Source organism: Arvicola amphibius, chromosome 7 (genome assembly GCF_903992535.2).
Source record: "Arvicola amphibius chromosome 7, mArvAmp1.2, whole genome shotgun sequence".
In the NCBI taxonomy this organism is placed as follows: domain Eukaryota; kingdom Metazoa; phylum Chordata; class Mammalia; order Rodentia; family Cricetidae; genus Arvicola; species Arvicola amphibius.
In genome coordinates, this window is record NC_052053.1 from 20,528,630 (window position 1) to 20,546,887 (window position 18,258).

At 39.3% G+C, this 18,258-nt stretch overlaps 1 protein-coding gene across 3 annotated transcripts in view; it reads left to right on the plus strand.

Annotated features, from left to right (window-relative positions):
• The window catches only part of Kcnh7 (potassium voltage-gated channel subfamily H member 7), a 426,118-nt gene that overhangs the window by 362,979 nt on the left and 44,881 nt on the right, over positions 1 to 18,258 (plus strand). For all 3 annotated transcript variants that reach the window (XM_038335737.1, XM_038335738.1, XM_038335739.1), the window contains one exon: positions 4,209 to 4,408. In XM_038335737.1, the coding sequence (XP_038191665.1) occupies positions 4,209 to 4,408 (200 nt within the window). The remainder of the gene's footprint in view (positions 1 to 4,208; positions 4,409 to 18,258) is intronic.

An 18,258-nucleotide genomic window follows, 5' to 3' on the forward strand; every position in this document is an offset into this window, starting at 1 on the left:
AGAGAAAGACAGAAACAGAGACAGAGAGAGACACAGAGAGAGACAGATAAGAGAGAGAGAAGCAGAGACAGAGAGACACAGAGATATAGAAACAGAGAGACAGAGAGAGACAAAGAGAGAGAGACAGAGATAGAGAGACAGAGACAGAGACGAGGGGGTGGAAGGAGGGCAGAGACCTACTTGCCTCTTCAGAAGAACAGTGAAGACTGCAGGAATGAAATGGGTGGAGCTTGTCTTTTTTTTAAATTTCTGAGGGGAGAGGTTTCAAGACAGGGTTTCTCTGTAGCTTTGGTGCCTCTCCTGAAACTAGCTCTTGTAGACCAAGCTGGCCTCAGACTCACAGATATCTGCCTGTCTTTGCCTCCCAAGTGCTGAGATTAAAGGCGTGCAGCACCACTGCCCGGCTGGAGCTTGTCTTTTAAAGGGACCTTTTTGAACCTGCATACAAAATAGTGGCATAGCAGCCATAGGACCCCGGACTGGCCAAGGTACTGCCTGAGTGCATCCTGCCAGGTGGCTGGGGCCAGCATAATGCCTGAATCCTAGCATTCATAATCCTAACATACATAACAGTTCCCGGTTCTGTATTAGAATTTTGATTCATTTTCATGGAGAAATGGAGATAAAACTACTGCGTATGTATCAAGGCCCACTTCATATTATGAACTTCAGGAAAAATAGTTGGTGAGGGTCTTGTACTCTTCATATCTGCTTCATGAGTGTGTGACAGTGTGTAACTTTGGAAAGTTAGCGATATGTAAAATATGCTTTTTACATATCGAAAAATTTCTCTGAGTAAAATACACTTCTCAAATGAGTCACATGAATCAACTTCTTGTGAATGTTGCTGTCTCCTTAATTAAGTATTAATTTACTCAAATTGGAAACAGTTTCTATCTGCTGCTTCTTCCTGAGGATGAAGCAAACTAAACAGCTGATCAACGTTGCAAACGATTGACATTTTACACATAGCGCATTACAGAGCATTGGTGCTCCACATACTGGCCAGCTTAGCCTCACTATAGAGTTCTTCTATTTGTCAAGATTTTCACAGGAGAGCCAAACAGGTACCTAGGAAAAGGACGTGATCTAGAGTTTTGCAGGAGAAACAAGGCATAATTTTATTCTTGGTTAGTACAGCCCAGAGTCAAGAGCAGTGCTCTACTCTAGAGAGTAAGAGAGAAGAAGAGAGCAAACGTTCCCTGCTCCAGTGTCCACTCTGCTCAGACCTTTAAACTTGATGGGTGATGACTACCTACAGAGGAGATTTCAATCTTCATTACTTATCTCAAGTGTTAATTTGAGATATGTATCTCAACCAGATACAACCGTACAGACTCACATAGGGTGTCACATAATCAAATTATTGAACAATCTGCCCTAGTCAAGTTGTCATGAAATTAACCCTCACATGTCCTTACTTTTATGTATTTTAACAAATGATCGCGTCTTTCCCAGAAACATTCCTTCCTTTGGACATCTATCAAAGGCTATGACAATCAATCATGACAAGACATACCAAGGAAATGAGCTGGAAAGGAAAACAAATGGTCAAAAAAAACCCACATTTTTATAACAGAGCCTAAGTCTGGGAACATATATATTTTAAATGAGCAAGTAGATTTTAGAGGATTGTCCAGAAAAATGCACTTCAAGTAAAAAGATGTGTTGGCTGAACATGGTGGAATCTCATACGTCAAACTGTGCTATTGCTTTTGATACGTCTCTCACCTGCTTGTGTACTCTGGGCCCAGAGCCTGAAACCTTCATTGCCACATCAAAGCTCTTGACAGAGTCCCAAAGATCCATAAGCAGAAAATAGATCATATAATCTTTCTTTATAAAATAAAGTATGTCCATGTTTTAATTATTAGAAATGCAAACACAAAAGGAAAAACAATAAGAACATGACATGTAAATCTTAAATAAAAATTTATTGCAAGGACTGGAGAAATGGCTCAGTGGTTAAGAGCACTTGTTGCTCTTACAGAGTATCAGGGCTCAGTTCCCATAGGTCCTCACAAACATCTTTAATTCCAGTTCCAGGGCTCTGACTAACTTTCTGGCCTCTATGAATGAAATAAAACACACATATGGTACACAAACGTACATGCAGGCAAAAAAGTTCACACACACTTTTAAAATGTTATCCCAAGAAGAAATTATGAGGGTATTCTAAATGCTGAGTGTATATGGGTGTCAAAGCACTTTCTTCCATTAGATGAGCAAAATGTGGCACAGCTTTCTTGGCAAAAGTTAGTCAGTATACATTTTTTCTAAGTCATATATGTGTGTATATACATATATGTATGATCAACTTGGAATAAATTAAATATATATATATATATATAAACACTCTAAGAAAATTCTATGTTCCATAAGAAAATTAATCAGCTATTTGAGAACTCCAAACTGTTGAAATTTTGCGAATCATTTTTAGTATGACAAGATTAGATTCCAGGCTGTGATGGCAATGTCCTTTTTTGAAATTAATACTTTAAGTCTAATTCAATATTAATTTTTTTGAGACAGGGCTTCTCTGTGTAACAGCCCTAGCTGTTCTGGAACAAGGTCTGTAGACCAGGCTGGCCTCAAACTCACAGAGATTCACCTCCTAAGTGCTGGGATTAAAGGCATGCGCCAACACTGTCCAACTCAAGATTAATTTCTAATTTTTTATTATAATATTACTTCATTGAGAATTTCATACATACATACAATGTAATTGTAGCCACCTTCCATCTCCACCCCTCCTTCTACCTCTCTTCCCAAATTCAAGTTACTACCCACTATTTTTTGATAACCCAACAAGTCGAATTTGTGCTACCATACACTCATGGGTATAGGGTCATTCTCCAGAGCATAGTTGATCCACCAGAATCCACAACTTTAAAGAACTGACTCTCCCTCCCCAAAATCCATCCATCTCTCAGGAGCTCTTTCCTCCCCTGTGCTGGAATGCTGTCTGGCTTGTTCTTGTGTAGGCAAGCACAGCCCCTGTGAGTTAATGAGTGCAGCTGGTCCTGTCACATCTAGAAGATACTCTTTCGCTCTGATCCTCCCTGACTCTGGCTCTTAAAATCTTTCTGGCTCTAAAATCTTTCCTTGATGTTCGTCAAGCCTGGAGGGAGAGGAAAGTGGCTCTTTGTGCTCTGACCCATTGTGAGTTTCTGTGGTATCTATCCGCTGCACTAAAAATCACTCTGATAGATCTAAGCATTTCATTAATAGATGGGTGAGAGATACAGATGTAGAAAGCGGGTTGATACAATGTCCATTCAGTAAAGTAATGGTGGTACATTCATCCTCGAGCATATGACCTTCCCAACCATGTGTTCTCCTCCTCCAGTGGAGCTGACAGTAAATTGGTTACTGTTCTGTTACTATTGCACCCACGGGCATCACATCCATGCTGATTATTATTTTAGCTCTAAGAGTTCACAGCTGAGTAAGATTGTTGACAACTTTTCTCTCTAGCAGTCTGCATATCATTTTCAAATACTGTGAAAGCCAGTCGGCAGGAAAAAAGGTTCCTAGCTCATGCCAATTTGATTTCTCCCTGTCCTAGGACAATATCGTGTAGGAAGAGAGCTAGCCATAGGGAAACCTACTATTTTATTATGTATACATCTATTCACATAATAAAGTTTAATAGGAATTAGTCTACATAGGGGATAATGCTCCTCCCCAAAGCCATAGGTAACCAAAAAAGTCCAGGGCTATGTATGTGATACTTCTAGAGTTGTTGGTCAGGGGTGTCCTGCAAAACCCCAAAACAATATAGGGTATTGCCATTTCTCTTAGTTGCCCACCAGAATTTAATGAAAAGCTTATATAAATTAAGGTGGTATTAAAGTCCCTAAAGAATATTTTTGCCTATGGTAAGGATGACTACAATGTAGCTTACTACAAATAAGATGGCTTATCACAAGCATATTAAACATCTAGTTAATGTTCTTGGTTGCAGGTGTGTCTCATAAAGCAATATGAGTTTTACTTTGAATCACGGTGATTTTGAGTTTTTTACATCTCTTTACTGTTAAAAAAAAATGTACTAAAGAATTAGTTTACCCAAGGGCCAGGGGTAAATCGACATACTTGCATACTTGGGTTAGATACTTAAAATCTGCACATTTGATATTCTGAAAAAAAAAATATGGTGCCCAAATGCAGTGTTGCCCCATAACTTTGTTTTTTATCCAATCCAGCCCTAATGTATGCAAGCATTTTTGGGAATGTTTCTGCAATTATTCAAAGACTGTACTCGGGGACCGCCAGGTACCACATGCAAATGCTGAGAGTGAAAGAATTCATTCGCTTCCACCAAATCCCCAACCCTCTGCGGCAACGGCTTGAAGAATATTTCCAGCACGCATGGACTTACACCAACGGCATTGACATGAACATGGTATGTACTTCTGTTTCCCAAAACAGAAGCTCCGCAGGCATTACAGCTGTAGCTAAATGAAAGGCCAGTCTCACCAGCTTTGAGCCCCGTGCTTTTGTTTCCTTCTCTTGGATGTTTATTTTTCTCCCCTGGAGATAGTGTCTCATTCTCAATTCATGGCATTGCATGGTGCTATATCTAGTTATACTGTGTGGCAAAGGCATTATAACGTGATGCAAACTGTTATAACTATGTGTCATAGAGTTCCCGTCTCCAATTAAAGGAAACATTGTCTTAGCTTAAAACTCAGGCCTTCGTGGTATGGCCTGGTTACAAATGAGCAAATAAATAACAACAAGAAAAGTTGCTGAGCCTATGCTCAATTAAGATTCCAAAAACCAACTGTGACAATTTGATGAGCCTAAGAGGCGATCCAAGATGAACATACTTTTGGAGTAGGACATCTTGAATATTTGCAGGAAAGTTTAGGGACCTTAAATATGTCAGAAAGCATTTTCTGATAGGAAGTTTCATACTTCCTTTAACAATTATATTCCATTTCAATATATTTACTTGGTTTAATGACTCTCTCTGCTCAAGGAGGGGACAAGCACTCCTTAACACCTTTTAAATACTTGATATTTATTTTTTAAAAAAATACACTTTTCACAAGCATTTTAATCACTGCATAGAAGTCTAACTAAGATGAATGGGTTCTGATGAGCTCTTTTTGGGATTAAGAGCATTGCTTACATTATTTACTTTGCTGTTTAGCTTTAGACATTTAATGCTACAGATAAATTATACAACAAAGCCAAACCCCACTGCTTAGTACAGAGCTATAGACAAAAACAAAAACACGGCACGTCCTCACATCACTCCCCTGTTCTGAAAATAAATTATCCATATTTGATTCCATGAATTACATGATACCATTTTTGTGTGAGTGTATATGGACAATTTAGATGGCTATTTACCATTTGGCCAGAGATGTTCCAACAAAAAGACAATGGATCAAAATCAGAAATCACGGTGAAAGCCATAGAGCACTTGCTGTCAACTCAAAGACACGTTTATATGTCGATAAATTTATCATAGCTGCATGTGATTTATTTGCTGAGAAATACAACCATATTATCATAAAATTTTTAATTTGAAGAAATACATGAGCTCCTTAGAGCCAAAAAAATGTAGCTCAAGCCGATAAGCTGCGATTTTCAGGTGTCCCAAAGTTCACGGTGAAAAAGCCACTTATTAAATTAATCTCTTCTGAGGTGGTTTTTAATCTTGCAAGAAAGAGCACCCATATATATTGGTTGCTTTTATAAATTGTTACTGTGTTTGTTTAACAAAGATACCAGCATTCAAAACCGCTGAGGAATCTCTAGTGCCGGGCTTGCTTAAGCAGTGTCAAGTATTTTTAATTAAAATATGTGTCACTCAATTTTATTGTTTCATACTGCCAGGGTATTTCAATAACAGTAATAAAACAGCCATTTATTTATCTCCCTTCTCCATAAAACTTAGATTTATAACCATTTTTATGATAAAATATTTTGTGACAACTATTTACCTATCATTGTTTGACTCTATTACCTATAAATATGGTTTCTATACCACTTGCCTATTTACAATGTACTTATGAAAGATTTATCTCTTTCCTGTCTGCTTCACACCTTAACACATGGAATCACAACACCCACCGGTAAGAACAGGAGGTATTTATATCCAATTTAATTCTCGTGTAAATTGTGGAGAACACCCTTGTTATCTGTCAGGTTTAGCGCTTGTTAAATGATTTCCAGTGTTAGTTCTGATCATTTTTTGCATGATATAACAGAGGAAATACAGAGCAAGAAGCTGGGGAAGATAACATGGATGAGGCCAAGTACAGAATAGCAATTCTCCATTTCAGTAACAACTTGACCTCCAATAACGTTGATGTACAATTTCCTACGCCCCACAAAAATTCACTTCTCTGCCCCCATTCCCATGCTGGTAGAGGTTATGGGTATACGGTTTGCATTAGATAACTGTCATAAAGAAAATGTCATTCTCTTTCATCATCCTCTCTTCATGATGTAGGTGCTTTTCTCTCCTCTCATCTGCATGCCAGTTTTACATGATCCTGGAGCGTGCGAGCTCTAAGCCATGTGCCGCTGAGACTTGCATGTGGTTTTGAAAACTTGACTTTGCACGAACTTCTTGTTTGTACATGGTGTCTACATTTTCATTTTGTGACTGCAAAGTGAGTAAAAAAGGAAAAAAACAAAAACCAAACTCAGTATGAGATAACTCCGCAAAGAGCAAATGGAAGATGTTTGCTATAAGTATGATGTGTAAAACAACGCTGATTAGAGAAAAGCAACTGTACTATGAGACTGCCAAAACCACATCGTTAATGTCAAGTTACTGTTGGTAAAAATTATAATTGTAAAACAATTGAGAAATAGCTAGTTTATGTACTGTGATACATAAAACTACATCAAACTGTTGTATTTTGCATCAACATCCCATATTATTTTATTTAAGTATAAACTTAAATATAATTTCTCATGAAGCATTTCAGGCCATTTTTTAACTGTTCAATCATCTTCAAATGAAGTAAAGGTTTCCAAACACACAGTTAATTCACTTGAAAGTATTTCGCAATCAAAGGCATTTGGTTGCTTAGGAGACCACCAAAACATCGAAATAATTGACCTGAAAACAAAGTGGGGCCATATCCCTTACTCCTGTTTTTTACTTTTCATATACACTGCTTCCAATATGTTCCAGAATAGAAAACAATTATGGATCCCCTTTTACTTGAACCACATAGGCTAAAGAACAAAAGGAGAGGGTCAAAGCAACAAAGGTAGTGAGAGGAATGTGGTGTTCAGGGTCTGGCTTCAGTTTGAGGACTGTATCATTGTCTCAAGCATGTGCACAGATTAATCCTGAAAACTATGCATGCAGAAAATGGACTGGCTGATAATAAGGAGATGTGCTCTCAAGTTAGAGCTAGCGGCATGTCAAGGAATTTCTGCAAATCAAAGCCCTCTCTTAACCCAGCCAGAAACTTTCTGAAGTTAGCCAACATTATTTTAGTTTGACCAACAACAAGGAAATAAAAACTGTTCTCCATCTAAATGTAGAATTCAAGCAGACTAATACCAGACTTACGAGCTAGGCTTGATACTTGATGGTCCAAATGTCCCTCATCATAACAGGAAGTAATCTCTATAATTTAATATTTACATGGAAGAAAATCTCGTATGCACATTTAGTGGACTTTTGCCTTGCCTAAAATTTCTGCTGTGACAACAACCAAGTAACAGCTGAGAAACAGGAAAATGTCAAGAGACCTTGGCACTTGTACTCAGCCTGCCACCATCTTGAGCAAGTCACTTACACTTTCTACAGTTCCAATAAACTCACCACGTATAAGCATGTGAAAGGCACCTGTACTCAAATACAGTGTGTACACCATAACCTGTCCGCTGCCCACTTCCTCCACTCCCTATAAGGAGCATCCAAGCCTTCCTCATGGAGCATCTTGCAATGGATGTAGTTCAAAAACCACTCGACTAAGTTGCTATTAGAATTGTTGATTGTAGAGAAAAAAGGTAACCACCAGGAAACATAAACAAGAGAGCAAGTCATACATGCACATGCGTGTGAGCATGTGCACGCACACACACACACACACACACAGTGAATTAGGTAGTCCAGGCACATTTTTATTTAGTTGGTTTTCGTACGAGCAGGATTGGGGAAATGGACTTTATGTTAGGACTGTTCAATGAAGGCAGTTTTGAGAGATGTGAATAGAATGTATCTGGACTAATGGACTAGATGATAAGATTCTCCAGAAAGGCACACAGATAAAAAATCACTTAGAACACAGTGATTATGTGTTCAGAATAATGTGGTGTGGTGTCTTTCAGGAAAAAGAGAGAAAGTGTGGTATTACATGATCTAACCAGACTCTCCATGAACGGTGAGGTGGGTGATGCTATGGGAGGGGTAGAGCTGTAGGAGCGGACTCTTGGAAGACTTCAGTGAAGCCATCCTAACAGGCTAAAAGTCATTTCAAGCCCAGTGATATTCTGCATGACACAGCATGTTTCTTAAAGGAGTCAGTACATAAAAACCAAAGGAGAATTAAGGCAGATAAATGGCAGATTTGTTAACAGAGGTCACAATTTCTTGGGGCTGGTGGGATTTCTAAAGAATATTTTAATCATATTTTCCGTATTTTCACATTACTTCTAGTTTCTCAACTACCTGGCAGAAATGCCTCCAGTGCTAGCATTGAAGTCTGCATTCATGATCTAATTGTACTCAATGAAAGTCTCATCTTAGGGACTCGGAGACAGCTCACTCTGGCTCCAAAGCATGAAGATTTGAGTTCAATCCCCACAACTCATTCAAAGAAAAATAAAAAACAAATGTAGTAGCTCTTACTTAAGACTCCACCACCAGGAAGACAGACAAGGCAGAGCTCCAAGACTCTCAGGCCAAACAGCTCAGCCTACTGAGTATTTTCAAGGCTAATTAGAAACCTTGTATCAGTTTTTTTTTAAAAAAAAAAAAAAGTGGACAGTAGCTGCTGACTTCCAGCCTCCAAAAACATGGGTACACAACGTGCATTTGGGTACGCACACACACACAGATACATTGAGGGAAAGCCATTACTCTGTACACTTATTTAAATAATTTCACATGTACTCCACTTTCGCGTTCAGATCGCAGCGTTTGACACATCACAGCGAAGTGCAAAGGTGGGGACCTACACTTGTTTGTACTCAATGGATGAAATCAGGTAAAAACAATCCTTACAATAAACCCAGTCACCAGAGTAAAAGGAAAACTTAAAAACAGTGTAGCATGCTTTTAGATCTTTTAATCCTCTACCTTTTCTAAAAACCTTTTATTTATAAACAGAGTCAATGAGCAGCATTTGGTTAACCGATATAACATGGAACCATAGCAAAGGTGTTCAAACAGTGCCTGCATATCTGACTAAACCAACAAACATTTAATGGAGGCAGAGAGATGGGGAAACACTTTCGTATACATGATAATGGACCATAGGACCCGTGAAATCTTTTGGTTTTCTATAAATAAATACTTGGTTATTGTTTAGAAACTGAGTTTTAAAAATAACTTTGCCATATACACTTAAGAGGATACTTTCGTGAGATAGCTTAGAGAGTGGATAAAGGCATTTGCTGCCAAGCCTGCTGAATATTTTTTTTTTTTTTTTTTGGTTTCTCTGTGGCTTTGGAGCCTGTCCTGGAACTAGCTCTTGTAGACCAGGCTGGCCTCGAACTCACAGAGATCCGCCTGCCTCTGCCTCCCGAGTGCTGGGATTAAAGGCGTGCGCCACCACCGCCCGGCTTGCCTGCTGAATATTTATGGCGCATGGGCTTTATACCTGTGACCCACATGGGTGCAAGGAGCAAACCATCTCATAAGATTTGACCCCTGACCTTCACAACTGCGTGCACACACACCACACACACACACACACAAATAAATAAATATAATTTATATTTTGGGGGGATGATATTTCATCTGTCTGATGATTAATCAATCGGCAGAGATTGCCAATTTCTTCAAAAAGTGTTTATTATAAACTTGCACTTATATATTAGTATACAAGTTTGTCACACCTGGTCTCTTTCTGTAGCAAGTTGCTAGGCAACCTATGCTTTAGGAAAGGTTGAGTTCATCTGCCCATCCTATGCAACTGACTCTACAGCTCTTTAAATACCACTGTAGAAAAAAAGCAACAAAACATCTGCAGCTCCCTGGCAGGACTAGTAGACAGCACGAGAGAGGCATCTGATGCTTTTAGGTGACAAGTCACTCAGCCATCTTTCAAAGTGATGGATTTTCCTATCATGTACAGAATGACATCTACAGTTTATCTACTTATCTACAGAGACCCAAAGACCAGCACACACTCCCATAGCCAGTGAGGTTTTTTTCTTTACTCTGAAGACAGGTTTGTTTGTTTTTTGTTTGTTTGTTTGTCTGTTTTTTACGTAGCCCTGGCTGTCCTGGAATTCTTCGTATAAATACAGGCTAGCCTCAGATTCAGGGATCTGCCTGTCTCTGCCTCCTGAGTTCTGGGACTAAAGGCCAGTATGCCACCACACACAGTTTCTTTAGCAGTTTTTGAACCCAGGGAACTAATTGCACCTTGCCCCAGGGCTTTAAAAAGATCAGTACCTGCTGCAGAAACACCACAGAGGCAGTGAGTACACTCTGGGCTTCAGTTTCTCCAGTGGATTACTAATGTTCTTCTTATAGCAGTAGAGAGTGGGAATGATTTCTGCTTTTGTTTTGCAACTCCTGAAAATAATGACCCTGTCCAAACAGGACCTGATGCAGTTCCTGATGCAGAAGGGAATGACATGCCATAAAACACTTTTCTTTGGTGAGTTAAAGAAGCGGAGCCATTCAGACCCAAATCAGTTTCCTGTTCTTTTATCAACACAGGTTAAGCCAATAAAAAAGGAAAAAGAAATAAAGAGAGAGAGAGATAGGAAGACAGAGAGAGAAAAAAGAGAAAGAAAGAATGAAAGAAAGAAAGAAAGAAAGAAAGAAAGAAAGAAAGAAAGAAAGAAAGAAGCAAAGAAAAAAAGAAAGGAAGAAACTATTGCACAGGATCCAGAGAATTGAACATGACTTGTATGGCTAGAAAACAAAGAAAATACAGACATCTAGACACAGAAAGCTGGGATCTGATGGCCTGGGCTCTCTGTTAGAGAAGCTATAACACCCAGAAGCTCAGCATGTTACAGAAAGATGAAGAGAAAGAAGGGTTATTGTTAACAGCTGAACAAGGAGGCAGGGTTATTATATAAAGATAAACAAGAGGCACGTTGTATGGTATGCAGCTACATGGAAAGGATAGGCTCAGCTAATTTCACCAGGAACAGTCCTCTAGGGGAGCATTCTTCAGCATTCCTTAGGGGATAGAGAAAGCTATGTTGGACATTTTCTGCAACAGCCACACAGGGGCCAGGAGGGAAGGCTTAGCCATTTCTTTCTGAGCCTCACTCTGGGGAGGGGGTAAGCTCCTCCATTTCCTCCATTGGTCTGAGGCCCCAGATACATGTCAACAGCACACACTCACTTAGGAACTCATTCACTGGGTCTCCTTCCTCTGTTTCCTACTCTCAACACAGACCTCGTCAACGTTCAGTAGTAAAGTATTATTTAGAAATGTTATTCTGAGCCTCTTTTAGGTGGATCCTAGAATAACTCAGCGTTTCTCCAACTTAATGCACTCAGATCATCCCCAACATCCTCCCCAGAAAGAAAGGCCTGATACTCGCTGCCATGAAAAACAAGCTAGTGCCGTGGGATTTATTAACAAATATATACCTGTTCTACCTAATACGTTAGGGTTTTGTTTTTGTTTCATTGTTGTTGTTGTTGTTGTTGTTGTTGTTTGGTTTTTCAAGACAGGGTTTCTCTGTAGCTTTGACCTTTCCTGAAACTAACGCTTGTGGACCAGGATGGCCTCGAACTCACAGAGATCCACCTGCTTCTGCCTCCCGAGTGCTGGGATAAAAGGCATGCACCACCACTACCCAGATAGTAATTTTTCAAATCAATTTAGGGATGAAATTTAGCAGAAAACAGCTCACCCAAAAGCATGTTATTACATGACCTTATTAAGAATGTAATATAGCTGATATTTCAGATATATGCTTTCCTAGATGTAGACATTTATGTGAGAGCATGGGTAGAAAAAGTGCAGAATAAGTACATCTTCAATGATATATATACCTCAAAGTGTTTTTTAGTTGGTGTCTTGACTTCTATTAGTGAGGAAAGTCACTCACCCCAACAACACAGTTTCATGCTTTGGTATAGTCTGATTGGGTTTTGTTTTTTGGGGGGGTTAGGTTTTTTTTTTTTTGGTTGGTTGGTTGGTTTTTTGTTTTTTGGGGGTTTTTTTTGAGAGAGAGAGAAATCGCATCATTTCTGCTGGTGGAGCCTGGATTCTATGCTAAGACACTTTTATTTCTTTTTCTTTTCTTTTCTTTCTTTCTTTTTTTTTTTTTTTTTGGTTTTTCGAGACAGGGTTTCTCTGTGGCTTTGGAGCCTGTCCTGGAACTAGCTCTTGTAGACCAGGCTGGTCTCGAACTCACAGAGATCCGCCTGCCTCTGCCTCCCGAGTGCTGGGATTAAAGGCGTGCGCCACCACCACCACCCGGCTCCCACTTTTCTTTCTTTTGCAGTTCATCTTGCCCTTTCTATCAGTAATCTTCACAGATAGCGATGTTCTATAGCCCTCACAGAGAATAAACACGACTGTGTTTAGGAAAAGGCGCCGTAGGGGAAGATAAGGCAAAGGTTCACATCTCATCAATGTAGCTATTTTATTTGAACTCAGAAATCCATCTCTGACTTCTGGATCTTCGCTGTGAATCATGACTCACAGATGCAAGGAAAATGAGGTCCTCGTGCTACTCCCCAAGACAGAGGCTTCAGGTCTATAACAGTGTGCTAGTCGCCTATCTAGGCAACCATTCAGAATACTTAGCCGCCAATAATTTGAGAATTGATGATCAGCCAAACTTCATGATAAATCAAGTCCCTTTGACTACACATCTGAAGAATTGGTGAGACTATAACGTCAGGAATTAAAATAAACAGATGGAGCCATTCTGGGATTAGGTGGGGAAGTGGGACATGTAGATATTGGTGAGAATTAAGCAAAGAAACGTGAGTGACATGGAAGAGAGTGGGAAAGATAAAAGAGGGAGTGATGTAATAATATTTTAATTTTTAAAATTGTTGATAATAAAAAAGAAAAGAAAATCAGGGGCTATGTTTTCCCATGTCTCTGATTGCATTTCATTTCTCTGCTTTCATCCTTATGCATGAGGAGGGCATTAATTGCAATGTATTACTTAATTACTTTCCCTTAGCACACTGAATTGGAATCTATAAGTATTTTAGGGATATTTTTATTAAACATAATAGCTCCCATAGATTACGATTTTTATACTAGCCATATACAATTTTGGAGAAAAGACTTTTCAAGTCACTGAACTAAAATTAAAAGAAACACGAAGACTCAACTCTATTCCAATATAAGTGGTAAAATTACTGCAAATTATCAGAGTATAAGAATTTGTTTAAAAATAGTGGCTAGGGAGCTGGCTCGGTGGGCAAGATGGCTTGCTTTGCAAACATGAGGACCTGAGTTCAAATCCCAGGCTCCAGTGTGAAAAACTGGACACCACTGAATGCACCCGCAAACCCAAGTTTGAGGAGTAGAGAGAGGTCGATCCAAGGAGATCACTAACCAGATAGCCTGGGTGGGAGACCCAGTCCTGAAGGGGTTAAGAGTGACAGGGAAGCCACTTCATGCCTTCCTGTGGCCTTTTCATGCTCTTTCGCCCATGTGCCCATGTGTATGAACCACACACAACAACTACATACACACAATTAAAATTTAATTACATCACTTCCTTCCCTTTCTTCCCTCTGACCCCTCCCACTGCCCTATCCCTGATTAAAAACTGATAAACTTTTCTTCTTTGACTATTGTTACAAATGTTCATATGTATGAATATATATAAATATATAAATAAAACTTTCTGAATCCATTTAGTGTTGCTTCTGTATATATGGTTCCAGGGCTCCTCAATTGGTATTGAATACTAATTAAGCCCCCGCTCCTGTTTTTCCCGAGGAAAACAAATTCTTCCTTTCTGAGCAGTCATTAGTTAACCATAGTTCTTTTTTTTTCCTAAGGCATTTTATTTTTATTTATTTTCTTTTTTTCTCATTTTTTTATTAAAGATTTCCATCTCCTCCCCTCCTCCTCCCCCTTCCCTCCCCTCCCTTCTACCCATACCCCCACTCCCTCCCTCTCCAGGCCAAAGAGCCATCAGGGTTCCCTTCACTATGTTAAGTTTAAGGTCCTCCCAGCTCCCCCTAAGTCCAGAAAGGTGAGCAACCAAACTGACAAGGCTCACAGTGAGCCTGTCCATGCTGAAGAGTCCAAGCCCATCACCGTTGTCCTTGGTTTCTCAGTCCTCCTCCACCGTCAGCCACATTCAGAGAGTCCGGTTTGGTCGCCTGTTCCATCAGTCCCATTCCAACTGGACTTGGTGGTCTCCCGTTAGTTCTGAGGGAAGGACTCTGTGATATTACCTCATTCCACAATGGCGTGTCTACTGGTATTATCATTGTTCAGGTCTTATTTAGGCCGCCATACTGTTGCGGTATTGTGGGTGTAACTTCCCTATCATTTCCAGGAGACATAATCTCACAGCAGATGCCCTGCCTTCTGGCTCTTACAGTCTTTCTGGCCCCTCTTCCATGTCACTCCTTGAGCCTTCAATGCAGGAGTAGTGTTGTACATGTATCTGTTGGGACTGGGCTCCCCTAAATCAGTTGGTTTTTGCAGTATAACTCATTGTGGTTTTCCGTGATAGCCTCTAATGCAAATAAAAGCTTCTTTGACATGGGGTGAGAGTTGTACTTATATATAAGTACATATTAGGTATAAGGATGGATTTTAGGAATCATACTGACTATTACAGTTGTGGTAGTAGGTTTCCTTCTAAGACCTACCTAGCCACAGATGATTGGCTAGGTAAAACCAGGCATACAAAATAAAGAGAGCATCTACTTTGGGATCTTTATTATCTACAAAACCAGCTACTGACGATGAATGGAAAAGACATTTGCTAGCAACTTTAGAAGTCCAACTTGAAAGACAGTTAAATAAAAATAGGTGAAATCTGGACTATGTTAGAAGTCTCCGTTCTTCCACAAACAGAGTCCTCTAATTTGTTGTGTCTTATCTTTTATGTTTGTAAAATGAGACTACTGCAACTCTGTTCTTTCACGTATTGAGGAAATTTGGTTCTGAAATATAGCATATGAGAAATCTTTCCGGGATCATAAAACTTGATTCAAACTCAAGATAGCGTTTTAGATGCAATGTGATTCTTCACATCATTGAACCTGTCCGACTGCATTTCCCTTTCCCTTACTCTGTCAGCAAGATGGTCACTCACAATCAATCAATTCAGAAAGAACTAGCTGCAGTGCAGCTAGAAGAAGGGGCTACAGTTATGTTCTTTTCATCCCTTCCTCTATATCTCTCTCAAATAACTGCGCAAGGATTAAAAGGGGGAGAGACTCAGAATCTAATCCTGAGGCTGCCGGTCCTTCTTGTAGCCTCTAGATATTTTAATAGCTTTTAGAGTTCCTTTTGAGATCACACTGCAGAAATCCCGAGATACCTCTTGTAAGCCAAGTTTTTACTGATCTAGCAAAAAGGCCTCCAGACCCTGGATGATGAAGAAAAGCAATGATTCCCTTCTGCCCACACATCACCATTAACCCTGTCTTCACTGGGTCATGCTGCAGTTTAAGGGTCCCTCTAAAAGGAAAAGTCGTAGCAATGCTGCTAGTTGGGAAGGAGAAAGATGCAGGAAGAAGATGTTCTTTATTTCTTGAGGCACCATTGGTGGAGCTCAAACTGCTTCAGGGCTTTTTGCCTTTTTCGCCATGTCCAAGTATAATAAGGTTTTGTATCTTGAGTAAATACAAACTGTGTGCTAAATCTGAACGGGTTACATGAAACACTTTAATGTATTTATTCCAGTGTTTACAAATATTTCCACATTCCTGTATTCACAATTTTCTAATTTCCTCAATGGCCTGGCAAGGCCCGAAGGTCTTATATATTAAAATAGTTCCTTATTTTTAACAGCCACATGGAGGTAGAATAAAAAATGTAGATGTCAAAGCAATGTGAGCTTCACACTGGGGTAATTAATGTGTATATGTGTTGCTAACCTACTTAAGAGTTTGCTATTATAACCAGTGGTTAAAATGTAGTAATCACCATGTAGCCACCAAGGAAACATAGAATGTATTTGTTTCCTATTTCTTGGTGAATAACTATAGAAATGATACAATATGGAATGACCTAGAAGTTACAAAACGCATTATGTTAAGACATTAGCTTCCACAAAGAACATAATGTAAGGTTCATGAGTTCACAGGTGCTAAAGACTTATCAAGAAGCTGAATGCCCACATGAAAATAGCAATTCTGCCAGAGTCAGGAGATGCTCTCAAATAGTACAGCTGTACTCCAGGGCAGAGACTTAAAATTTAGCATGTTACTTGCATAATGTGTTTGATAATCATGCTGGAGGTTCATAGGGAGTGCTAATTTGTGTTTTGATTAATCCTAATTTGTCAAGATTTAAGTATATTTAATGACCCAAAGAATTTCCCTAGGACATTTCCTAATGACAGTCAACTCAGCCACCGAAGTTGTCCACATGATTAATCTGCTATTTAGGGAGCCATTTGCCACAGTCAGGCTGCCTAAATGTGCTCCCTATTCGGCCTGCCTTTGGGAATGCTCCCTTCTGCAACACCACTAGCAGAATGAGTGAAAAGCCCCTGGTTAGAGCACAGATCAACCTCTGTACTGCAGGAGACAAGATAACGGTATGAGCTGGGAATAGAAAATATATATATATATATATATATTCTATTGTCATGAAAAATGATATAATAATGACATATCCTAACTTTTTTTGCTGACAGTTTCCCTGATTAGGAATGTTTGTTCACTCAATGCCACTAACCAAAACCTATTGCCCTAATTCAGGTTACATTGCTGTGTTGAAACACCAGGACCAAAAGCAAATTGAAGAGAAAGGGGTTTATTTGGCCTATGCTTCCAAATCACTGTTCATCACTAAATGAAGTCTGGACAGGAACTCAAGCAGGGCCGGAACCTGAAGGCAGGAGCTAACGCAGAGGCCATGGAGAGGTGCTGCTTACTGCCTTGCTCCTTAAGGCTTGCTCAGCCTGCTTTCCTATAGAAACCTGGACCACCAGCCCAGAACTGGTGCCACCCACAATGGACGGGGCCCTCCCGCATCAGTTATTAATTAAGAAAATGCCCTCTAGACCTACGTATAGCCTGATCTTATTGAGGTATTTTTCTCAATTGAGGCTCCCTCCTCTCTGATGACTCTACTTTGTGTCAAGATGATATAAAACTATTCAGGACACCAATGATATAGTTTTTTAATTATATTTCATTGGAATTGATCAAACTTCTTTTTCCTTGGTGACCCAATACATAGCACAAATGTTTTATTGTCATTGATTTGAAAACTTGTATAGAAGGATTTACTAATTTAAAATTGTCTATCATTTTGACTAGCATTTATATCAAGCAATAGACCTGCATCAATATCAGCATGTACTCAGCTGTCATGCTATACTGCTTGTACAATTTAAGTACAAATAGCAATAACTCTACTATGAGGTCGGATGCTTCTGAATTAACTACTGATCACAGTTCACAGATATTTGTTAGATAATATTGTTGTTCACCCTTTGTTTTGTGTGGCTTTTAAAAATGACTTTAACTATGCTGAAGTGTTATTAGTAGGTTTCTCCTGTCCAACGGTCTTTAAATTTGGGACCCACAAACAGTAAACTATAAAACTTATATAACTATCACAGCAAGTATTTCAGACTGAAATGAGAAAAGTCTTAAACAAGTTATCATTTAATTATAAGACTCGCAGATCTTTGTTCACATAAATCCAAGCAAAGAGGTGGCAAAACACAAATGGCTTTGCAACTCTCATAGTAAACGTGTGTGATTCCTTTCAACATAGAGAAGAGTTTTCTGGAACTTCATCAAGTCTTAAAAATATGCCGTGCAGAAGCAGTGTTAGAAAAATGAGATTAGGACTTTAACTCACCTCAAATTAACTGCTACTTGAGCTTCCATGAATGTCCACTATTATTACAAATGTCCGACTTCAAGTTGAAGACAGTGTAACCAATTCTGATTAGATC